Source organism: Acipenser ruthenus, chromosome 17, assembly GCF_902713425.1.
Source record: "Acipenser ruthenus chromosome 17, fAciRut3.2 maternal haplotype, whole genome shotgun sequence".
NCBI lineage: Eukaryota > Metazoa > Chordata > Actinopteri > Acipenseriformes > Acipenseridae > Acipenser > Acipenser ruthenus.
In genome coordinates, this window is record NC_081205.1 from 24,102,747 (window position 1) to 24,129,150 (window position 26,404).

A 26,404-nucleotide genomic window follows, 5' to 3' on the forward strand; every position below is an offset into this window, starting at 1 on the left:
AACCACCCACCCTCGAGTCCACAAATGTCAATTTTCGCCCTCTTCCACGGGCGAACTCGAGGGTGGATCGATCCACGTCCCGGCTCAGCCAGGTAGGGACCGCGCACCGGCGACGAAGGACTCCAACGGTTTGACAGGGGCGACCAGAACGGCAACCGGGGCACTGGAGGCTGCAGCAGCGGGCAGAGGTCTGCAGCTGGGACCCAGTGGAGCGACGTCCGGTCATCTAGGGGGAGCGAAGCAGTGACCAGGGGGAGCGTAAGCGACGTCTGGGAGCAGCGCAGCGACGTCTTAGTGTCCGTGAGGAGCGGAGCAGGGGACCAGGTGCAGAACTGTGCCCGATTCTGCCGACTCCTGGGCTCCAGGTCTAGTGACGGGAGGTCCAGACCAACCGACAGGGTGTCCAGGCGCAAGGGGTGAGGGACCGGACGCAGCGACGCCGGACTGGACAGTAGGGGTGGTGGTCGGGGCTGTGGTGGAGGTATGTTTTCCACCTCCTCCCTGGGCTCCGGAAGCAGCGGCTCCTCCCCTCTGGGCTCCGACAGCGGCAGCTCTTCCCCTCTGGGCTCCGGCTCTTCCCCCTCTGGCTCCGACAGCGGCGGCTCTTCCCCTCTGGGCTCCGGCTCTTCCCCCTCTGGCTTGGGAGATTGCGGGGTTACCCATACCTGCTCCCACTTCTGGAGCAGCAGGTCTATCTCTGTGGGCTCCGGATCAGGTAGCCCCCACTCCTGTCTCCACTTCTTTATCTGCTCTTTTTGAGCAGCCGTGTTTCGATTGACCATTTCAATCAACTCTTTTAAATCCATTATTTGGGTCGTAGGGGCGCCCACACACGCTGCCACCAAATGTAAAGAATTGCACCTCTCTCGGGTTCGTTGCCCCTTTAAAAACAGTGACCCAACACACAGAAATGGTTTTTTCTTGCGCGGTTGCGCTATTTTAATAAACACCAAAACAAAAATACAAAAACAAACACCTAGCTCTTTATGAGCACTAACTACACAAACAGGAACTCCCTGACTAACACGGGACAGCTAAGCTGTTTCCCCGTCTTTTCAAAAACCCAGGTTTAACACAGCACTTACTTTAATTCAATGGCTACTCGGAGACAGCGCACCTCTCTGCCTCCTTCCACTCAGCAGCCCCGAGCAGACTGCCTGCTCTCTTTTTAAACCCCACACCTGGGTCTAATTCCCCAATAACGCCCAGGTGCGGATGATCATTAATAAAACAATTAAACAATTAAATTCAAACAATAAACCAAAAAGTGCATTTTTCCCATGTTTCTTTTTCAGGGAGGTTTTAACCCCCTCCCTGCTGTCTCTCACAACCCGCTTCCTTACAATATATATACAGTATATATATATATATATATATATATATATATATATATATATATATATATATATATATATATATATACAGTACTGTGCAAAAGTTTTAGGCAGGTGTGAAAAAATGCTGTAAAGTAAGAATGCTTTCAAAAATAGATTATATATATTTTTTTTGTTAATAGATTATATTTATCAATTAACAAAATGCAAAGTGAGTGAACAGAAGAAAAATCTACATCAAATCCATAGTTGGTGTGACCACCCTTTGCCTTCAAAACAGCATCAATTCTTCTAGGTACACTTGCACACAGTTTTTGAAGGAACTCGGCAGGTAGGTTGGCCCAAACATCTTGGAGAACTAACCACAGTTCTTCTGTGCTTATCTCTCTTCATGTAATCCCAGACAGACTCGATGATGTTGAGATCAGGGCTCTGTGGGGGCCATACCATCACTTCCAGGACTCCTTGTTCTTCTTTACGCTGAAGATAGTTCTTAATGACTTTCACTGTATGTTTGGGGTCGTTGTCATGCTGCAGAATAAATTTGGGCCCAATCAGATGCCTCCCTGATGGTATTGCATGATGGATAAGTATCTGCCTGTACTTCTCAGCATTGAGGAGACCATTAATTCTGACCAAATCCCCAACTCCATTTGCAGAAATGCAGCCCCAAACTTGCAAGGAACCTCCACCATGCTTCACTGTTGCCTGCAGACACTCATTCGTGTACCGCTCTCCAGCCCTTCGGCGAACAAACTGCCTTCTGCTACAGCCAAATATTTCAAATTTTGACTCATCAGTCCAGAGCACCTGCTGCCATTTTTCTGCACCCCAGTTCCTGTGTTTTCGTGCATAGTTGAGTCGCTTGGCCTTGTTTCCACGTCCGAGGTATGGCTTTTTGGCCGCAAGTCTTCCATGAAGGCCACTTCTGAACAGACTTCTCCGGACAGTAGATGGGTGTACCAGGGTCCCACTGTTTTCTGCTAATTCTGAGCTGATGGCACTGCTGGACATCTTCCGATTGCGAAGGGAAGTAAGCATGATGTGTCTTTCATCTGCTGCAGTAAGTTTCCTTGGCCGACCACTGCGTCTACGGTCCTCAACGTTGCCCGTTTCTTTGTTCTTCTTCAAAAGAGCTTGGACAGCACATCTGGAAACCCCTGTCTGCCTTGAAATTTCTGCCTGGGAGAGACCTTGCTGATGCAGTATAAGTACCTTGTGTCTTGTTGCTGTGCTCAGTCTTGCCATGGTGTATGACTTTTGACAGTAAACTGTCTTCAGCAACCTCACCTTGTTAGCTGAGTTTGGCTGTTCCTCACCCAGTTCTATTCCTCCTACACAGCTGTTTCTGTTTCAGTTAATGATTGTGTTTCAACCTACATATTGAATTGATGATCATTAGCACCTGTTTGGTATAATTGTTTAATCATACACCTGACTATATGCCTACAAAATCCCTGACTTTGTGCAAGTGTACCCAGAAGAATTGATGCTGTTTTGAAGGCAAAGGGTGGTCACACCAAATATGGATTTGATTTAGACTTTTCTTTTGTTCACTCACTTTGCATTTAGTTAATTGATAAATATAATCTATTAACATGTCTATTTTTGAAAGCATTCTTACTTTACAGCATTTTTTCACACCTGCCTAAAACTTTTGCACAGTACTGTGTATATATATATATATATATATATATATATATATATATATATATATATATATATATATATATATATTTAGCTCAAAGAGCTTGTTACCTGGGATTTTGGTATTGTGTTGGAACTGGTACCGATCCTTCCTGTCTGTTATCCAATCGCAGGTTTAGTTATTGACCGGAAACAGTATGACAGTAGTTTTGATTTGTTGTGTCAATCAAACCACTGTAACTGAAAATCTTGGAAAATTGTCAAAATAGACAAATTAGTGATTGTCTAATTTAATTGATGACTATAATAGGCCACACATGCAATTCATTTAAAATAGTAAGAGAAATGAAACACATAGCCACACGTGATAAAATGCACAAGACTTTTTAGAACTAGTAATAAACGTGCTTTATACCATTCGCTAAACATCACTACTGTAACATCTTTAAAAGTGCTTATAAACACATTTTACCCCATTTCAAAGATATGATCGGCTTAGAGTTGATATGGATAGCTCCTTTACCTGCATCTCAGTATGAATTTTCAGCCCCTATGAGAATTGGATAGCCTGTTATGCTTCTTTAATTATAAATTTAATATAAAACTGCTTTAAAATTGATTTAAACAGAAATTAGTTAAAAACACTTTGAAAACTGATAAAGGTTTATTGTCTGGGGAGATTTGGAAGTCTATGCTGTTCAACTTACGAAAACCAAAAATTGCTTTTTCATTAAAAAGAGAAGCATCTATCACTGGAGACCCAGAAGAAAGCCACGGGTTAATATTATTTATTTATTTATTTATTTATTTATTAGTAGGCGCCCTTATCCAGGGCGACTTACATTATTGCAAAATATCACAATACAATATATCACATTAAACAATATCACATTACTAAATATCATATTACAGATAAGAGCAGTTATAAAGTACAGTAAAATCAGTAGACAATAAGGTCAAATACAAATAAGAGCAAAATAAAGAGTACAGTAAATAATTAATTTAACAGCGAATTCGACTAAGAGCAGTAAACTTATAATAAAAATGTTTGCTTAAAATAGTAAATTCCATTAAGAGCACGTAGTATGATAAATGGATAAGAACAATTTCAAATAAGAGCAATTACAAAAAACATGCATGCAGAGACCTTTAAGAGTAAAACCAAGTACAAGATACAGAAAATAGTTATAATTAAGAGCAGTAGTAGAATACGGCAAGGTATGGAGCAGTTCAGTGCAGGTACAAGCTGATGCGAGTACTGGAACAATTGGGTGCCATATAGTCCAGTGTAGTGGTGAGCTGTGAGGTTTATAGATGCTGTCTGAACAGGTGTGTCTTGAAGAGGCGCCAGAAGGGGGTCAGGGACTGAGCAGGTCCTGATATCTGTGGGTAGGTTGTTCCACCACTGAGGGGCAAGGGTGTAGAAGGAGTGGTATCTGGAAGCAGGGGGAGCGTACAGCTAATCTGCCGGTAGTGGAGGAGCAGAGGAGGTGTGAGGGGGTAGGGAGAAATAATAGTCTGAAGATAGGAAGGAGCAGAAAGGTCGAGGCAGCAATAGGTGCATACAAGCGTTTTGAATTGGCAAATCATTGAGTCATCAGCCGAGATAGAGGAAGGTGGAAGAGGTGGGGAGGGCTGAGGAGGGAAGAGAAGGTAGAGAAAAGTTTACAGGGATTGTTAGTCGAAGACTGAATGATAGAGTGGAAGTAGGAGGGTTTGGCAGAGGTGAGTGTAGAGAAGGAAGAGAGGAGCGAGCGATAGCATAAAGGAAAGGTGCAATAGCTTCAAAACGCTGACTTAGGTACAATAAAACCAAATAGATGGAGAAGCATTTTTTTACTAGAGAGGTAGAAAAAAGAAAATGCTTTACACTTTTAATGTAACATTTGTGTTCACGAGTTCATGTCCTGTTTTTGAATCTAAATCAGACTTCGAACAGTTAATCCAGTAACATTATGTTGATATGCTCTTTGATATGTGTATAAATGAAATCAAAATTCATTTTTAGTTTTTAAAAAACGATCCAGATTCTTGTGAGAAACGTGTTAATAGTAAAATTTATTTCATTAACTTTTTTTCTGTGAAACAACTTAAATCTGCCAATCCTTCATTTTTCATTTACAAGCAGGACGTACAAACAAGATTGCAACATAGTAATAAGCGACTAATCTTTATGAAAGCTATAATGAAAAATAAAGTATTTTATACTGGACATACTTTATTACAATCGTTATGCGTAACTATATTTACATAAAGATTAATCACTTCTGCTTTTAAATGAAAAAGTAAGAATACAATATGCATTGATTACACTATTATTGCATGTGGTTGCATAGTACACCACCCACTAGAGATATCGCGGGTGTCGGGGTCCAATAGAAATCTGCTATATATCGAGGGCCGCGATATAGCGAGAGACCCATAGAAAAACAAATAGGCTAACAAATACTGTACAACCACTCCCTCGTTTTATCGTGAGTGTCAGAGTCCAATATAAGTCCTACGCAACCTGTTTTCTCTCATTTTTCGTATAAAAAGCAGCACACCATTTTAATTCGTACTGCGCAGGGTAATTGCTTCTCATCAGCTTTAGTCTCCAATTAATTTCATGAGTCTTCCTCGCCTTTCTCAAATGCACAAATCCGCTGAATTGAAAGAATCCATTCCCAACATAGGAGGCTTGTTGCTAGGGAGCTGACGTCACTGCCTTGTGACTTTTGCTCGTGCATTGCTGCCACATGTGACAGCTGGCTAAAATAAAAACCGCTTCAGCAAGTAGATATTTAATTTGTTTTGTGTTACTGTGCAATACGTGTGTATATGATAACAGTACAATATTAATGCTTTGTTTTTAATTGTTTTGTATATTGTTGTTTGTGATGTGCAGTACGAAATAAAACGAACAGTAATTCTAAGTGCCTATGTATATTGCAGCTAAGGCATACGCAGTTAGACAGTAAAAATGGGGAGCCAACTCTGAATCCGCAGTATAGCGAGGGGCGATATAACTAGGGGTGGGTGTATTTGCTAATTGCATTGTAAAAATACTACAGTGCATGTGTAATTACATTGTAATTACATAACAAGAGCGAACATCTTCATCCATTCATTATATCCAAACCGAACCTTAATCTACCTTAAATCTACCTTAAATAATGCGTTCTATTTATAACTCTGAATCAATGCCGCAAGTGTCCCACCTACCTGCACATAAATCATAGAGCAGCTAGCCAGCCACTGCAGGGTCTTGCAAATGAATAGCACTAACTATGGTCTGTGGTTGCAAGCAGTATCTATGATAAATGTATGACTATTAGGAGATCTGCAGTTTTAGCTGATGCAGCAAGAGAGCCACATGCTAAATGTGAGGCTCCATATATTTACATCCCTTTAATGTAGCCTCATAGTCTGCATGCATTTCAGTAAATATAAAACTGCAATAAACAGAGTTAATGCCAAACATTGTTTGTGCTATTTGTCATCTCTGTAGATTGACACTATCACAGTGCATTCCTGTCATTCATCCAATGTGGTTCTAAAATTCTGAGGAGGTCACTTTTCCTTCAAAATGTCACAGCCCACTGTCTCTGCTCATACAACAGTTATTTTAATGAACCACTCTGTTTTCAGGCAAGCTACAGGATGTACCAGACTTCCCAGTAATACATTTTAATGTGTTTCAGTGCATTAAATAAGTTAAGGTCGTGATGCTTTCTTCTGGCTTTAATTGCAGCCTCCCAACCCTAACATGCAAATGTGAGCTAATGTAAGCTGACATGTATTGCTTTTTGACAGCTGGAATTCAGTTCCTCTGCAAATGTTAAACTTGTGCAGATGTGAATTGGGTTCTCAAACAGAGAGCGAGAATATGGAGGGTAATGTTCTCCTCTGAATTTGCACTCATACTTGTAATTTGCAGTGGGACTGCAAAGATTTAAGTGGGCACCAAATGCAGCCATGCTTAAAAAAAGAAGTGCTTATTCATAGTCAATGTATGTTAAGGTTCAGTATAAATAACTGCTAAAGTGAATTAATGTTATCTTCAATGGGAAAACTCAGCAGGGAATGTTACATTTTTATAATCACATTCAAATTACAAGGCATTCTTGTAGTGATTTGTAGTGTCGTTTTTAATTATGTTATTACCATTACAGACTAGGGTTAGAGATTTAAAAAAAAGTCTTCATACCATACACTTTTGTCATATTTTTTTGCATATAAAATATGTATTATTACAAGATTCATGAAACCTTTAATCTTTTTTTTAAGCATGACTTCAAAAGGTATGCCACATGAAATTCAAAATATGTTATATAATAACATAACTGTAAAATCATTCATATTTTTCAATATAAAACTATTTAATTCAAAATTATATAAAGTAATAAACTATTAATCTGTGTATGTGTCATAAATGATAATGACTTTGACAGATAACCTGATACAGATCTGCAGATGCTCATGAAGCAGATGAGCTATTCTCGCTCGTCAATTCAACATGTTTTCAATTGGCACGCTTTCCAGAGCAGCAGTCAGAGCCATATGAAACCCAAAGATTGCAAAAGGGATTATCTTTTACTTAGTAACATCTCTTATAAGAAGGTTATGAAATGTAGAACAGATGGGAAGCACTATCAAGCAGAGATTATATATTTATGGTTGGCATGAATTACATATTATTACACAATGCTACAGCTGTGGCCAAAAGTTTTGCATCACCTCCAATTTTAGGATTGAGACATTCATTAAAAAAAAACAAAAAAACTATAATTTAAATATTTTATTTAACATCATGTAATCAAAGAAACTACAAAATGATATCACAAAAGTCTACCAGAAGCCATAATAGTAGTACAGTGTTTCATGTTAGATTTCAAAATGTCACATTTTTCAATTTTTCTCAGTATATGGAAAACGGCAAAGCGGTATCTAATTATGTTAACGTAACATTATACAGTAGATTTCACTCGACTATAAAGCAAAATCAATTAATTTTATAGAGTAATGCAAAACTTTTGGCCATAGCTGTATGTTAGTTTATATATGGTTATTCTGAGACACCTTTACAAACACATATTTTCAGCAATCCCTAGGCTGCAGTATAACAGCAAATGGGTTGGTTTATATAATCATTTTCCTTTTATTATAAAAGTATAAAAATATAAACTTCTCCATTTGTGAATAGAAAAGCTTATTACTTCATTGCACTGTGTGCTGTTTAGCCCTTTCAACCTGGCAGGTTACAATTCAAAATGATCTGGTTTCTGTGAGTGTGGTTTTATTTTGATTGTTTATGTGACCCTGTAATATATCTGTATGGTCTAAGTGGCTATTACTGGTAATTCATAAGGTGCATGGGCATGCTTTGGCAGGCTATGGAACAACTCTGGGATACAGAGAGTTTTTACCAGCAAGCATTCTCAATTTAAACACCATTGGAGTCTATGGGGGCGTTTGCGCTCTAATTTTTCATTGTGCTTGAGCCAAATGAAAAATTACCCAGTACATTCTGGGTTTCCATTGGCTCAGTTTATTTTACTCGAGAGACCCTCTTTTCACCTGACGTCATGCAAATGAAGGGGAAAGGAGGAGGTCGATATGCAAATTAGCCGTTCTCGTGCTGTTTTCCCAGACAGCTCGGGAAAATGTGGTTTCCATGTGTGGTTATTTACACGTGAAGTGGCAATGCGTGTGCACATGGTGAGAACAACTCGAGAGGATCAGGTTTCGGCCACAGAGAGGGATAGGGTAAATCTCATTTACTCGTGAGCTTGACTTAAAACACAGGAAATCCACATCCATTTTCACATGGAAACCCGCATTTCATGTGAAAATATCCACTGCTCCCAATCCAGACAGCCTTGGGAGCACACGTGGAAGGTGTCTGGCACAGACGTCTCCGCCGGTTTTCAGCCATGGTGATATGCAATAGTTGAGTTGGACAGTTTCATTATATTATTATTATTTATTTCTTAGCAGACACACTTATCCAGGGCGACTTACAATTGTTACAAGATATCACATTATTTGTTACATACATTTATACAGTTGGGTTTTTACTGGAGCAATCTAGGTAAAGTACCTTGCTCAGGGGTACAGAAACAGCGGGGTCCCCCACCTGGGATTGAACCAACAACCCTCTGGTCAAGAGTCCTAACCACTACTGAAAAACAATCCGGGCAAGAGCAGTAAAACATATTATTAAACAACCAGGCACAAGGCATTTACAAATCACAGCTTTATTACATTAGCTTCACACTGTGCTGGTAAGTCACCAGAGTAGTCTGCCAAGATACTAGATTATTACAATACCTGGATACAGTATAAATTACATTACCTGTGATAACATTAAAAAAAAAAAAAATCAAATGATTTTACATTTAAGTGTGAATTAATACTTAAAAATGGTTGGCCTCTAAAACTGAAAACTATTTGTTGAAATGTATTTGTCAAAATATTATCTAAATTAAATGTTATTTTAGTTAAACCATAGTTAAAAGGCCATTAGATTAGCAAACTCCATTAAGGGAAAGTTAATATCCTTGCTTTTCTTAAATCTAGACAGGCAGATGAGCCCTTTATATAAGAATAATTGCTAGGCAAATGTAGTAACAAGTAAAATAAAAGATTTCCACTGATACAGTAATACAGATTAGTGGTGTTCTTTATTAAAACGCAATTGAGGATCAATTAGGTTCTGAGCAGCTGGGAAGATACTGTTCAGAGCTACAGTGGAGTTGTGTGACTTTTTATCAAAGTGTAGACACAAGGGTAGATGTAAAAAGCCCTCCCTGAAAATATCAGTCTTGTCCTTTTTATAGAAAGTGCAGTAAATGGCATTAGTTGAACCCATGGAGACAATGAACCACAGCTGCTCTCAGTTTGGCTGCCCTAGTTGTTTCAATACAGAACTGGTAGGATTGGATACAGTGAAGCTATAAGCACACGGGTTGTTTTATTTTATATTTAGCCTGGATATAATTACTGTAACTACTATGAGCTATGCTTACGAAAGTTACTGCTGTATGCGTCTTATTGCAGTGAGCAGAAATGTATTTATAAAATGACCTCATCATCAGTATGTAAAATTCAATCTAGGAATCGGTTATTGTGAAAGCTACCACATGATTATATTTCCTGTTTTTTCAGGGTTTTATATAACACTCTGCATGCAATTTATCACTTTTCTGAAAATGTGCTGAGGTGTTCTTAGAACTGCTCAAATTGCACAGAATGGCCGTGTGCTCTCTGCTGTGTGTTTGCTTAGTCCTAGTCTATGGCACAGAACTGAAGCACACTTACAAACCCTGCCCAGAAAACACAGAATAAGGAATTACCCTTGGTATCTTTAGCTGTTTCTAAAATCACACTTATTATTGTGTTTGATCAGTAATGTACTGTATATCAGTTAAAACCTACAGCCAGAAAGTGTTTCTCTCAGCGATGTTTTCACATTTTGGAAGGCCTGCTGTGGCTCATCTCTTTACATACATGAGCTAAGAGAGAGGGGGAGGAAGGAGTTGCTGCCTCTGGTCCACATAGCCATTTGTTCAATACTTATTCTAACCCATTAGGGTGCCTTTCACCTTCAATAGAGGACATCAGCCAGCCCCCGGCTGTAAACCAACACCATGTCTGGCATCGGACTAGCCCTTTCAGCTTGTAGCAAGCAGTTCAGCACATTGTCATCTGGTGATATGTTGTATAAGTTATAATAATGCATCCATGAAAGGGCAAGCATTATATATCAATGCAAAAGACCTATTATGTGTTTAATAGCATTACATGAAAACTGTAATGAAAATTACAATTGTAATGAAAACAAGTATTGATTTTCATTATTCCAAGCAGAAAAAGAAAACTAGTCACAAAGCTGTTCTAAATTCTTTATGATGCTTAACTCTCAAAATTGTTAATTAAATTTAAACCCATCACATTTCCCATATCTTGTGTGCCATTAAAGGGAGGATACATGCACGTGGTGATAGACCATGCTCGTCTATGCTTTATCAGGTTTTCACTTGTGCAAACGTTATATCTGTGTATTAACATATACTTCAGATATAGAATATTCCTGTAGCATACAATCAAGTGCATCACTCTAACATGACTATATTAATACCTATATATTATTAAAATGAATTTCTTACCTCATTGGGTGGTACCAATTTTAGCACTATTCACTATCTTTCCTGTATTCTTTTTAGTCTGATACAGAATTCTGGGATAAAATGCAGGCAGAGTGGGAGGAATTGGCCCGTAGAAATTGGCTGACAGAAAACCAGGAGCCACAGATCCCACTGAATGTCTCCTTACATGAAAAGGTACGTCATATTTAAAACTTTCACTTTTTAAAATCTCTCATTTTAACCATGGACTTACACTCTCAAAATGTAGATATACACAGCACACAGTTACAAGCACAGTTACAAACCCTGCCCAGAGAACACAAAATAAGGGATTGTCTCAGGAGACAATGTAAAGAGGTCTTGTCTGGTGCCACAGTCAATACTGCACAGCATTGAGGTCAATCACTTTTTTCAATTTTCATAATTTGGCAGATATTCTTTATTTATATGTACAGTAAGCATGTGATAATAGAAAATCATACTTCATATTTTCACATTTTAGAAAACCTGTTTAATTTAATTGCAAAGAGGTTAATACATCCAATGCAAAGGAAGTGTTAGTCCACTAAGTACATGCAAAGCCAAACAATGGAGCACAAGTCAACTATGAGAGGAAAAAAAAAGATCTGTCATTTTTTAAATGGGAGTATTACTGCATGACCTTTAGCCTTTCTGTGCCGTTACTGCCGAGGAAAAAACGATATGAATTCTGAGAGAAAAATCATTGAAGGAAATGAGTTTTAAGAGTAATGTTAAACCTTGATCTGCTAATTCTTAGTCACGACAGGCTGTATATTGTTTGTCACAGGGCTACTACTTCCACACTGATAACCCGTACAAGGACTGGCCCAACGCCTTTGAAGATGCAGTAAAGAAAGTGAAAGACGGTGACCTGCCCAATGCTGTCTTACTGCTGGAATCAGCGATACTGCAGGACCCCCATGACCCAGAGGTACAGCTCGCTCTCAAAGCAATGATCTGATAACATGACAATATATACAATGGAAAGTATAAGATGGAAAAGGTGGGAGTTTTTGTAGTAGTTCTGTTTATCACTTTTTAGTTTAGCAAAAAAGAAAAGAAAAAAAAGTAAAATGATCAATCGTGGTAAGATTGCCTTGCTTAGCATTGATTTATTTACTCGGTCATGTGAGCGACAGCAAATGTATTCAAAAGTATGTGCGACATTTCTTAGGTGTTTCTGTTTTGCGTGTTTCCATGGTCTTTGCAGAAGATTTGAGCAACAGGATTGGAGAGGTGACTCTTTTTGTTATGAAATGGAAGAGTGCCTTTCTTGTCTGAATACTGCAGCATTCCTTCCATCTTCATAGACATGTTTGACCTCGGCAACAGGTTGTGTCAATGCTGCCATAGCGACCACCACGATCGATATCTCCTTTTGTACCATCCAGATCACGTGATGTGTGACAGCACCCCCTTGTGCCTCACAGTATGCACCACCTTTGGGATACCCAGGGGTCCATCCTAAAAAGCCTATCTCAGACCGCTTTCAACTATATTATTATTGTAGTTAGTGTTGCTAATTAGGGGTCAATAAACCCTTTCATTGCAACACCAGCAGATTTAGTATATCGCTAAAAGAAAGCTATTGTAAGACCCGCCACTGTTTAGATCAATAAACTATCCCTCTTCCTCACCGAATATATCCTCATACTGTGAATATACTGTATCATTAAGATGTACCCAATTTGCCCCAGGTTACAAATGGATCACCAGTGGAATTGAAGTCATTAATTTTGAAACGCTCATTGGTAATTATCTCAGAATTAGGTTGAACTTCTCTTTCCTTTGCAAACCCTCAGGCTTGGCTGGTTCTGGGTACCACACAGGCAGAGAATGAGAATGAACAGGCAGCCATCGTTGCCCTCCAAAGGTAAGAAGAGTTATTGCAAGCCAGTATTTATGGTAGATTAAGCGACCTAAGGAAGAAAATGCAATCTTAATGAGCGATAGCACTAGTGTAAGTAGTTTTATTATATAGTATTAATAGCCAGATAGGGAATTGTAAATTAGTTAATTATAAGATAAGGCAAGTCAATCAGGATTAGTTTAGGGATGAATGTTGGTCCAACCTTAAAGGGATGGTGTGCGTTTTCAAAAGGTTTTTTTGTTACCTTTTAAACCCATATTGAAAATGGCTCTGCACCCCATCTGTGTGATGGATTTATATCATGGACTTCATTGTACCTCATTCATTGAATTTTTATTTCTTCAGCAAATGTGGGGGATAATTTGCAAGCTCCTAAAAAAATAATATCAAGTTATTGAAATTGTTTTGTAATTTCACTGCAATTACCAAAACGAGGAGCAGTGCTCCCAGTCTGTGTCTGTGAAGCCTTGCTGTGGAGGCTCCATTTAAAGCAAACCCCTCTGGTCTCTTGCCTCAGATGTCTAGAACTGCAGCCCAACAACCTCCAGGCCCTGATGGCTCTAGCGGTGAGCCTCACCAACACAGGGATGCAGCAGGAGGCTTGCGAGGCCCTCAGAAAATGGATCAGACACCATCCCAAGTACAAGCACCTGGTGAAGAGCAAAACAGCATCTCCAAGCTCTTCACGGAGGATGTCCCGGGCTTCTGTTAGCAGCAGGTACTGCTTGTCTACTTGTAAAGTCAAGCAGACCGGGCTCGATCCACACTATAAAATACGTAGTATTGCCAACACCCCCCTCAAAATTTGTGTTATTATTTGTATCAGAATCTGGGGTGTATGTACATATAGTACATATATGCTGAGAACAGCTTTTGTTGTTGTGGTGAAACTTGCTAGAACAGAAGTATAAGTTATTGAGGGGTCACAATCACAATAATTAACAGTCCTCGGGCACTTGCATAATTTAAGTGTGTTAGTTGCTGAACTGGAAACATCTTCTGCCATGACCTGTCCCCGTGAGCCCATTTGTAAATTATCTGTGATGGTTTGTCTTTCCTTTCATTCACCCTTTTCATGTAAAAGCAATTTTCCAAAAAAATATGTCTCTATGGCGTGTGTCCAATGAACATCTGCATTCAGTGGTTCAAGAACTTTGTGAGCCATTCACTCGAAGTGCACCCTAAGCAAATAAAGATCACATCATTCTAAAAGTGTATCATATGACATTGTTATATTGGATCACTTAGTATGGAAGGTCATTGGTCACTTTATAAACCATTCATTGAAACGGAAGAATTATTTGACACTTCGTAGAGGTGGCGGATTGGATTGTTGTTGGAAAATTGATTTTATATCAAACTGGTTAAAAAATTGATTTGATATCAAACTGGTTAAAAAATAATCACAGAAAGTGGTTTGATAGGTTAGGTCATGTCAGAAGATGCTGTCCGATTATCATTGATCAGCTCTCAATAACATGTAGTTTGAAAATCCATTCCTTCTTGATTTGCAATTGACACTTTTTTTTTTAACAGCTTTCTTTACAAATTAATGAATACCTCAATCAATCAATCAATTGTATTTTTATATAGCGCCTTTTGCAACAGGTCACTTTACAAAGGCAAAAACAATACATATTACTGAACAACAGTAAGCATTTAAAAAAACAGAATAAAAACAAAACAGAATATATAAGCTGTATTATAAAAAATATGATTTTAATCTAGATAAAAAATAAATAATAATAATAATAGTAATAAAATAAATAAAAAACAGTGGGAACAATATGGGGGCAAGAGGATATCAGCTCATCTGGATGAAAATGCCAGGCTATAGAAATGGGTTTTTAGTCTAGACTTGAAGACATTGACTGAAGGGGCTTCTCTAATTGTGAGGGGCAAGTTGTTCCATAATTTAGGTGCCATGTTACAGAGAACAATGCAGTAAAATCCCAGTACCTGCACACTCATAACAGCTTCCATTTTTATTTCCCACTTGCTCCTTAGCTCCCAGCTGCCAGAGGTAAAGGATCTATACTTGGAAGCAGTCCAGCAGAACACAGATGTGATCGACCCAGACCTACAGACGGGTCTGGGAGTGCTCTTCAACCTGAGCGCTGAGTTCAACAGGGCTGTGGATGCATTTAATGCTGCTCTTGCTGTCAGGCCAGAGGTAAGATACAATCATCATTACATATTTTTTACAGATCCTTTTTAACAGGAGGCCGGGGATGTTGAAGACAGTGCCCTGTGTATTACTTTATCTGAATAATGCAATCACACAATAATAGAGCCTGACCCTGTCTCTTTTTGTAAGCACTCTGGGTGGGAAAGATGCACGTAAAGTGTTAGCCCCCTCACGAAAAAACGAATTATGAGATTGATTAACATTTTATAAACATACATGCATATTTATCTTGTTAACAACATATAGTGTGGATGCCTGTCTGTACAGTGTAGTTATTGTCAGTGTATTGTTTTCCACGCACAACACAAAAATAAGATGTACTGAAACCTTTGCATGAATGGCTGAAATAGACGTATTGATTTATAATACGTAGCATTTTATTAACATCATTTTTTTTTAAATCGTCTTTGAGTTCATGAGGAACCCTCGGCATACAGGAAGACTTCTATATATATTAGCGCAATGAGTATCATAAACCTTGAGCTGTAGAGTAGTGCATCATTTTGAACGCTTTCTCATTAACCTTTTGTTCAGGACTACTTGTTATGGAATCGGCTGGGTGCCACACTGGCGAATGGAGACCGCAGCGAGGAGGCTGTTGAGGCCTACACTAAAGCTCTGGAAATCCAGCCCGGCTTCATCCGGTCAAGATACAACCTAGGAATCAGCTGCATCAACCTGGGAGCACACAGGTTAGCATTTGGAAAATAAATCTCATTGTTTTCACGGCTTTTTGTTGCTTGTGGGACATCCTTTGTACATTTGCTGTATGTAATTTGATAATGGCTGTCATTTTCCTTGACATTGTTAATCTTGTTTCATATGCATGTTTATGACATGACTGCAAATTCTTGTGGTCTTAAAATGACATCACCCTGCAAGTTGTCTGCAACACAAACCTGCGGGTTTGAATGACTAGAAGAGCCTCAAATTCAGATTGCAGCTGGTTAGAAAATGTGTCTGAAAGGGTTAATTAAAATTGCACAGCGATTTGAGAATAAGGGTTCCTTAGTGGACCCCAAAATAATTTTCATGCCTATTAGTGTAGTGGAAAGCTAGAATACAGCCACTTTAACACTGAACTGCAAAGGTCTTCAGAAAACCTCTGAGTAACCATGGGTCATATAAGTGGCACGTACATTATAAGGTATGTGTTCTTCTTCGAGCAATTTTCAGCATCCTCCGAGCCTCAGCTCGTGGTTCTCTTTCTAACAGAGCATGGCAGGGATTTATGCTTGGTTATTAAAGCGGGTTGTTCCTGTTTTACAGAGAAGCCGCCAGCAATTTCCTCACTGCCTTGAGCCTGCAGAGGAAGAGCAGTAGTCGGCAGTTGTCGCACCAGGTCATTTCAGGTAACATCTGGGCAGCCCTGAGGATATCCTTGTCCATGATGGACCAGCCAGAACTCTTCCAGGCAGCTAACATAGGTGACCTGGACTTGCTTTTGAAGGCTTTCAACCTGGAGAAGTAAAAAAAACAAAAAAACTTGATTTTATTATGTTCTTTTTTTGTTTTGTTTTTAAACAAACATGAATCCAAAGTTGTATATAAAAAAAAAAAACCTATACAAATAATAATAATGCTTCTTGTTTTGCACGGTATGGCTGAAGCCAATCTGCTTGCAGAGCACCTAACAATCCTGGATAAATGCTTGCTATAATTGATGCACCGAGACTATTATTGGCAATGACAGAAACAAGCAAAAGGACTAGGACTGTGCAGCAGTTTGTAAAAGGATGCCTTTGAAAACAAATCCAGTAGAATTATGGTATTCTGATGGAAGATACGCTCTACACCTGGGTCTTAAAATCTACCAGGAATAAAGCAGATTCCAATGTGCAGCACATACATCTTGATACCTGCTTGATTTTTTCATCATTCTCAAAAGAATTGTCACAAGGAATCCAAGCTCATTGTGTTAAACTCTACTCATCAGCGTAAGTTCTGGACTGCCTACAGTACATACTAGGCAAAAACAAATGCTTACATTATTTCAATATTCTCTGGACAATGCTACTTGTTTCTATTGCTGTAAGCGCCAGTAATGAACCAATGACTGGCTTTTTAAAAATTATACTTCTCAATTTTAACTTGAAGGCTTGCGGGGATATTTTAGTCATTTTTTAATTTATACTGTTTTGTTTATATGTTATTATCCATGTGGTCATTTGGCATTCCATTATTGATTGTATTGGTTGTTAAAGTTAAATATCAGTGTCCTTCTTGGCATGAAGTGAAGGCTTGTCGAATTGAGGCAAACTTGTCTGCAAGTGGGACCCATTCCATCTTATAAGAAACACATTTTCTGCTGCAAAAGGTAACGGGATTGTATTAATGCACAAGCAAACACCATTCTCCTGGGTTTTAATTCTTTGCTCAGTTAAAATGCTTTTTATTGCTGCTTTTTAAATGATGTCAAGATTTATTAGTTTTAACACTCGGCACATAATTATATGTGTCTTAAGAGTGTATCCTGCTGTGCAAAAGTCCCTTGCAGTTCCAGTCTGCGTACAATTCACTTTAATGCTGAGGTCTGCAGCAATGGTCAGATTGACTTCAAATGCCATGAAAGTACTAGAGTGAAAGGAGTGCTGTCAGATTTGGTATTACATGTGTGATGGTGAGAAGATATGTACAAGGGTCAGGTCTATTGTTAGAAACAGAAAAAAGGAACTGAACTGCCATCTCTAGTTCTATTATTTGCTTTTTCTTAGTATTGTTAATAATACTTTTCTGCTTACAAATGAATACTCTGAAACTCACTTGGGATGCGAATATGGAGATTGACTTGCTTGTTTGACAAAATGGTGTTAGACATGTGCTCTGAAAGATACATTGCTGAAAGATCCTGAGCAGTCTATAAATATATATTGTATGATATATTTACTTTATTTTTTTTTATTTTTTTTTTTTTGCTTTAGTTTAGACCTAGAACAAAAGCAGTACATTAAAACATGCCACCACATGTTTGTCAGTCACACAATACAGTATATCTGATGCATATTGTTCAGTGAAATCCTGACCTTTCCAGAATCTTTTCACCATTGCACAGATGGTCCCAGATGGTTTTCAACACTTGGCAGTCTCACAGGTGTCATTTTGAGGTCACTTTGTCTTATGCAGCAAACTTGCCTGCCGCAAAACCTAATTAACAGACAGACAGCGATGACAACAAGCAAGGGGTCTTCCATTTTATATATATATATATATATATATATATATATATATATATATATATATATATATATATATATATGTTGCAAAGTTCACTTTCAGGGGTGTGTGGTAATTTGTTTGATTCAAGAATGCTATGCAATAGGTCAGGCATCTTTGACACAAAGGACCAAAAGGTAATGGTGAATTTCTCAGTAAATTCAAAAGAGAATGTTATCTCAGCCTTACAGCAGTGACATTGATGTGATAATGAACCTTATAAATAATACAACTGCTGTAAAAGCATGGTCTTGTCAGGCAACTGGACGATAAATGCACAGTGAATGTAGATATAAGAGTTTTGCATCAGACTTTTTTTTTTTTTAAGTATAAGCACTTTTACTGTGTCAGCAATGATACACTGAGACGAGACGGATGGAGGTTTCACTCTCTAGCTACAGAATGAAAAGAGAACAAATATCTACAGAAGGTTAATATATATAGAGAAAAGAAGATTGTAGTTATAGTTTTTATTGGATCTGATTTAAAACTAGCCTTCATCCTTTGGGACCCAACCATTTTCCAGTTCTAAAATCCTGGGGTCCACTGGTCTTACAAAGAGGTATGGCCTGATTCACTAAAGCTCACAATATGTTGGTGAAATACCAGTGCACAAAAAGAGACTGCACACCGCAACTAAAACTTAGTTCTGTAGTGGGGTTTTGTTTCTGAGCATACTTCCACATATTCACTGATCCTATTAAAAAGAATCACCAAAAAAAAAAAAAGGTTGCACGCAGCTGGTGTTATAACATTGTTACATTGTACAGCTGCTTGACTGCAGCTCATGATGTTTATGAGTCATCAAGTGGACTAGCTTTTTACTGAATCAGGCCCATACAGTAGTTGGCTCTGCATAGAAATACTAGAGCAGCACGTAAACAGAAATAGTTGTAAATTGACCTGTTTATTTTTTTAACGTTGCATTTTAAATGTATTGCACAAGTCTTCTATTCAATACTAGATTATATGATGTGTTGATTTAGGATGTTGAGGAAAAAAGTGTATCTTTTTTTAGACGAGAACTTTATCATCTCAGGTTGATAAATTAGTTTAAAACGCATGTGCAAGACCTATTTAACTATTTGAAATGCAGCATGCTGGATCTATCTCTTTGAATGCTCTCGTTTTTTTTTGATGCATGAGGTATTCACAAGCCATGTTTCCTTTTACTTCTTTCTATAAAATATATTCTAATGAAATGAAAATGTTTTGTCATTACAATGCAGTTTTTGATCTTCTACTGTTTTCTTTTTTATATAAAATAAATAAAATAGTTTTGATGCCCAGATAAAACATTGTGATAAAACTTAAAAAGTCCAAGGTTGTTAAATGAGTAACACTGTATGTATCCCAAAAACAATGAGGAAAATGTACCTGTTCTTGCTTAAGGTATTTATAAGAGTTATCATTTTTTATTATTATTTTTTTATTTAGGACCACGAACCTGCAATATTTTTGTTAAGCCGTTCTATTTTCCTTCCTTTAAAAATGTTATTCTTTGAAATGTGTTTCCATTTTGGGAACTGCTCAAAACTAATCTAGTTCTGAGGGACATTCAAATTTTATACAAAAGACAATTGCATTTGTGGGTGTGCAAAAAAAGGTTACATTTCTCATGGTTGTAAAAGACCCAAAATGGTTGACATCTGTGTAAAAAGTACAAGTTATTGGCATATTTCAATAGATAGAAAGCAATATGCAGACCCCTTGGAGTTTCTTCTAATAAAACGTCAGTGCAAATAACCTTCAACACCTTCAAACATGTTTCTGAAAATAAAGAGTTAAAGAAGAATTGTCAGTTCTTTACATTAGCACTACCAAATCAATCAGAGGTTTTACATCTATATTAGAACTTGCTGCTTGTTTGATATTAAACATTGCGACTAATGAAACTTTACTTTTTTATTTTGAATACATTTATTGTGGATAAGTATGGTAGAGTGCATAGAATTAAATATATTTCAGTGTAATGAATATAACTATGGGACATGTGAAACTTGAATTCCAATAATAGAATTTACACAAACTTTTCAGGATAAGTCAAACTTTAGGTTACTATTGTGAATCCAAGGACTGAGTGTCTAAAGTTAAGGACATGTCCAATAACACTGGTGCCAACCTGCTGGGTGTCCTGGTGCTTTAATTGCATATATACAAACCATACGATATAATCATGTTTAAATGATATGCTAATAATGCCCAAGTTCAAAATTCACACCAAATATACACTGCTGAAGATGCAGTACACTTTTACTTCAACTGGAATAACTGCTAATACGAAGGTATATTTGCACTGCACTTTCTGCTAGCCTAGCATTCTCCAGAAAAAAAGTATATTATCATGTAGTAATAATCTGGTCATTTTCAGATGACAGGAGTAATGGGGTATACTACCTACTCTATATGAAATATTTCAAAATAAAAACACTTGTCTAAACTTGTGTCCCTTGTTAAATTATGTGTGCATGTTTCAATATCTCTATTTGCAGGATCTAATATGTTTACTATGATAAATTTGCAACATCATTTCGCAAACTACCATTTGCTAGTGCAGGGATGCCAAACAAATGACTCTTGGTCTATATTTGGCTCATTGAGATCAATAGCTTTTTTTTTTTTTTTTTTTTTTTTTAAGAATAACATTTAAGGTTTCTAATGGGTTTGAAAAAACAGAAAGGACCATCTATAGCCTTAGGAAGAAGCAAGTCATAATGATGTTCTGTTTTCAGCATGCAAAATGTTTAATGACAGGAAAACTACTGAACTGGTGCCCTAGTGTTATTGCTACTATCTAATCAGTCTAGTAAACTACACTTTCTTTCCCCATTAGCGAAAAGCCCAATAAGAACTCGCTGGTAAATGGTTTGGCTCTTTTTGCCAAACAGTTTGAAAGTGAGCAAAATGATAAGGGCTCAGTGAAAATTAGTGTAAAATATAAAAACTCGACAGACCTCAAGAAAGAAGTCAACAACTTTTTTATTATTATTATTTGAATTATCCTAATGCCACAAATAAGCAGCTCCAGTGATTTTATTTGGTATTTTCCAATTTTGTTAATTTCTTTTTTTAAATAATACTCATGATATGTAGCATATGGATCATACAGCAATCACCATGGATGTCACAGTCTATACAGATATACTCTGCCAGTCAAGATACATACATGTTCAAATATGGGGTTTTTATGAAGCAATTATTCGTTTTTTTGCTATTAAAAAAAGGGAAAAGAAAGCATTTTAGCATTAATTCTGACCACTTAAGGACCCAGAACTTAACTAAATAAAAACTGTGGGACTGGCACAATTTTGTGGTTTGCAAAAAAAAAAAAAAAAAAGATTAAAAAAAAAAATTACAATAATTATACATTAAATAAATAAAAACAAGTGAACAAAATTTCGATGAAAAAAAAAAAAAAGTTTACATTTTAAATGACCATTGTCAAACTTCAGTGCATGTGCAGATTATAAAGCAAAGAAATAAAAGCTTTTTTGTAACACCACGGTAAACCATGTTACCCAGTATTTACAGGTTATCAAGGTAAAATACAGCAAATTGATAATCAGTCTCTCTCTCTCATGAGAATATTGTGACATCTCCCAATACAATACCCCCATAAATATCATTATTGCAACAATTGTAACAAGGATGCCAAATAAATCAAAAACAAACAGTACAGCAACAAAAAAAGGTGAATAAAAAGTGAGAAGATAGTCATAATTAAGAAAAGATACAACGTGAGTTGCATAGTATCCTTAAGAGTCCACATTTAAACTGCAGACACACATAGGCTACAGTACAGAGGGGCAAACAAGAGAAGAGTCAGACATCATACACCTCTGGTCTGAATATGTTTCTTAAAGGGACTATGCCATTGAGAATGCTCAACAGTACAGTACATCATTGGAACAGTTTTCTCTCCAAGGCATTATACAAGTTGTGTGTAGGGTGTCCCTTAATGTATAAGAGAATTTCAACTTGGGTGAGGGTTCATTACAAATGCATTCTTGTTTATAATGGATTTCTCAATCATAAAAATGTTGATAAAAAAAAAGACCATTTAAAAACACATTTTTACATTTAGATAATTTTATTTTCAGATTATTCTGTTTGCAAAAGTCTAACTAGCCGTTTAGTGCTTTTAAGAATATTCATCCATCCTGACAGCAAGCTTAATACTATGCAGAATGTGGCTAGGGTGGGAGATGAAGCAATCTATGAGTTCATTTGATTGCAATCTTTACTTTTCTTTTGCAATTTACATTTGTAGGAATGCGCCATCCTAATTAAGCATGTCTTTTCAAATCTGTGACTTAGGTAGGTCTTTAAAAACTATAACAGGTGCTCAAAAGCACAGGGCATTCCTCACTGAGAGGAAACAACAGCGGCAACTTCAAGTTTAATATGTTGCTTACAATACACGTTAACCAACAACATGCAGAGCATACTGTACTATGTGTGCTTAGTCTCCATTCGTCTCCATTGTACTATGCTGTATTTATTCGATAATACAGTTTAAATCAAGTGTTTTTCAAATTTTCTGCACTGGATCTCCCTCTTCAGGCACACGTCTTCGTTGATTTCTAAGCTGGGAGGTGGCGCAGCTACTGGCTGCAATAGGAATATTGCTGGGATGACTTACAATAATGTAAAAGTACTGATATTAATATCTGAATAAATATCAAGACCTCCTCCCCCAGTTAGAAAACTGTTGAGCTGCAAAACTGTTACAAAGGAGTCCGTGAGGTCCTCAGATTATTTTACTGTTATCCGATTGTACCTGCAGCTCTCAGTACCATAAGGAATACATTCAAATAAGAAAAGCGCCAAAGGCAGAGGTTGAATAGACACAAGAACAATAAACTTCACTGTTTGTATTAGCGTCTTTAGAGATGTTTTCCTACCCAAAAATACACTTCAAGCAGTTTCCAGAACTGCTTTGAGGACATTTACATTCTAGCTTTGTTATACACTGCAATTAGTCAAATGATCTGAATACAGACAGTTGTTTGAATACACAATATGGAGACACAATGTGATCTGTAGTACCTCATTGTTTCACAGTTAACAAGTTCTGATGTGAAACCATCACCAGCCTGTACTTGCTGTTGTATCCGCCTCTTCTTCACTCAACTTAGAGGTTAATGTTTGTTAAATGGCGGTTTGAGTCACAATGACTGAGTTAGCGGCCCCTCGAATCACATGGTAAAATGCAGAATGCGGCACAGACATGTCTCTTTGAAACGGCTTCCGTTTGTGTTTGAATGTTACTGAGTTCTGTAAGAAAAACCAGAAACAAAAGCACCAAGTGGCAGGTGAGTTGGCCTGTGTAAAGTCCTGTGCTGAAAATATTACACCTGACTTCGAAGGCCACTTCAGCCAACTCTGTTGGAACACAGTTGTATTTATCACAAACAGATAAACCTTAATCAATGCAACCTTTGAATATTAGTATTGGAGTTCAGCTACAGTACAGTATAGTTTATCATGTGCATTGCCTTTCATTAGGATTCATAATCTGTATATCCTGCGGTACACAAGCACACCATTCACTTTGGTTATAAAGAGACGTCACAACGGCTTCCACAGCGTTGAATAGCAACCGTCACCAAATGACTGAAATCAAGTCCAGAGCAGAGCGGCACTTACAGTAACTGATCTTTATTATTAATAACTAGGATCTTAAAAGAAGGAATCACCCTAACACGTGTCCCTGGCATTTAAACTCTCAATACAATTTTACCATGTCATTTCAAAATTATTGCTCAAAAAACGTTTAAACTTTAGGTTTCAATATAGTAATAATGTCCATATAGACCCATTGAAAAACGGCAATGTTTTTTTTTTAATGTATAGCTGCTCATTTTCATGTTGGCATTTGTGTATTTGGATCTAGTTTCCGTATGTATTTCTTTTCAAACAGCAGGCATACTCCTTTTGGCTATCTGAAACAAGACATTTACCGGTAACGTGTGCATTTCAAAAATACATAAAAAATAAAATAATAAGAAAAGGTCAAGGGAAATGTGTGTGGATATTTTAATTAAAGGGTTTTATGACTAGCTGTTATTGAACACCATTGATATTCTCTGATAAGGCAACAGTTTTAATTGCGCACCAGACAACCTGCTTGATGGATCAAGAGGATCTACAGAGCTTTGGCACTTGTGTTGCTTCTAGTACGACACACATGATGCAAGATCAACGCTGAAATTCAGTGACCCTCAGTACAGGTCGTCTTCACACTCTGATTTAAAAAAACACACAAATAGGACTCTGTGGATATGCTGTTTGGTGTTGATCAATATAAATATAACCAAGAAAATTAAGGCTCCCTTTTTAGAGTTTAAAGAAAAGGCATAGAAAAATCCTGAAAAACAATAATAAACACTTCTGATATGTATGTTAACATGCTATTGCTGTTTTCCAGTCACCAGATTGCACACATTTCCTATAAACCTCTGCATTTACGATAAACATTCATGAATAAAAGGCCTTCTCTCTTTTACCAGGCATCCCTTTTAGTTTTTTAGCTTCTTTCTTTCGAAAAGTTAATCCACAGCTTCTTCCCTTGCTCAGTCTTTAGATTCTTTTTTGCTGCTTCCAGTTGGCAAGACGACTGTGGCTGTCTGTAGCCGTCTGAGAGGACTGCGGCCTAGCTGGGAATCCGGTGGTAAAAGTAGATGTAGCCCAGGTCTTTGGGGGGTCTTTCTGACAGACACACTTTGTGGTCATTGTAGATTACCCATCTAAGGAAACACAGGGGTTACGTCAGAACTTGTTGTGTTTGAGTCTTCCACATCAATCTTTGCATTTCAAACACGTCGTGTTCTGTTTTACACCGTGTAAATATTAATTGGACATGCTTTTAAAAATTGAGGATGTAAACGTTACCTCGGTACTAAATTTGTCAAATTAGTCAAGAAAACAAGTACTTTCCTTTATCTACTAATAGTGTACGTCTGGAATTGCTTTATCAGCTGTAACCTTGTTGATGCTATAAACTGAGCAACATGCCCAAGAATGGGAGACTTTGCTACAGGAGCCTATCATATATCATACCTTCCCTCCTTTTTGATGTGACATACATAGCGGCCGCACATTGTGGATGTTCCCATATGGCTAATGAAGGCAAACAGCTCGTATCCTGTAATGTAAGAAGAGGTTCGATAATGATGTAATGTGGGTTAGTGGTCACCAAAGAAAATCATTATCCATATTTAAAAGTATGCTGTTCAATACACTTTGTATTTACATGTGAATTCTGAAGGATCCATAGTGTTCCATGTTTCCGGTTTATACTGAATTTTACCGAGAAATTCCAGGATTTTTTTTTTTTACTGATTTATACCCAATTTTTGTCTATTATTCAATATTTTCCTGGTACTATTTTCTAGGAAATACAGAATATTTTGATTTAAAATGCTTTTTTATTTTGACTCCGACATTGTGATAAGCAACCATACGCTGTATCCTAGGATACAGCAGACGTTTAGACGTCAGAGGACCAAATAACGTTCAAACGTGGTTCTCTGTCACTTCACAAACACATTATCACCTGATTATGTTGGCCAATCAAAGTCTGATTATTATGGCGATTGCTGGACACAGTAACTACTAGCTTGATCAAAAACTAAATTGAAATGTTTACACGAAAATATAATAATTTTAGTGGATGAGGAATGGGGAGAAAACGTAAATCAGCAAATCTTCAAAAGAAAGCAAATGTTTCGAAGTATACAAAAAGCAAAAATAGCAGAAGTGGATCAGATGAGGCAGAGGATGCATAGCGTTGCAAATACTCCTGCATTGAGGTACATGAGGCGCTGTCAATAGAAGAACATACTGAAAAATAAGCAACACATTAAACTAAAACAATAAAAGGAACCGAGAGGCAAGCAATCCATTTATGAGGCTTTTACACGCGCTAAATTCCTGGATTTGTTTTTTTAAAGATAAAAAACGAAAATGCAGAACGCTACGGATCCAGTAGTAGAACTTG

At 37.5% G+C, this 26,404-nt stretch overlaps 2 protein-coding genes across 5 annotated transcripts in view; one reads left to right on the plus strand and one right to left on the minus strand.

The window, feature by feature from the left end:
* Nucleotides 1–18,368, plus strand: part of LOC117422865 (PEX5-related protein-like) — a 78,877-nt gene extending 60,509 nt beyond the window's left edge. For both annotated transcript variants that reach the window (XM_034038070.3, XM_034038071.3), the window contains 7 exons: nucleotides 11,189–11,305; nucleotides 11,919–12,062; nucleotides 12,934–13,004; nucleotides 13,519–13,719; nucleotides 15,009–15,174; nucleotides 15,724–15,881; nucleotides 16,459–18,368. In XM_034038070.3, coding sequence (XP_033893961.2) covers nucleotides 11,189–11,305; nucleotides 11,919–12,062; nucleotides 12,934–13,004; nucleotides 13,519–13,719; nucleotides 15,009–15,174; nucleotides 15,724–15,881; nucleotides 16,459–16,660 — 1,059 coding nt within the window. In that variant the 3' untranslated portion in view covers nucleotides 16,661–18,368. The remainder of the gene's footprint in view (nucleotides 1–11,188; nucleotides 11,306–11,918; nucleotides 12,063–12,933; nucleotides 13,005–13,518; nucleotides 13,720–15,008; nucleotides 15,175–15,723; nucleotides 15,882–16,458) is intronic.
* A 2,994-nt stretch (nucleotides 18,369–21,362) lies between these two features.
* LOC117423043 (ubiquitin carboxyl-terminal hydrolase 13-like) overlaps nucleotides 21,363–26,404 on the minus strand; it is a 40,970-nt gene continuing 35,928 nt past the window's right edge. For all 3 annotated transcript variants that reach the window (XM_034038398.3, XM_034038399.3, XM_034038397.3), the window contains 2 exons: nucleotides 25,465–25,549; nucleotides 21,363–25,151 (listed from right to left, as the gene is read on the minus strand). In XM_034038398.3, coding sequence (XP_033894289.3) covers nucleotides 25,058–25,151; nucleotides 25,465–25,549 — 179 coding nt within the window. In that variant the 3' untranslated portion in view covers nucleotides 21,363–25,057. The remainder of the gene's footprint in view (nucleotides 25,152–25,464; nucleotides 25,550–26,404) is intronic.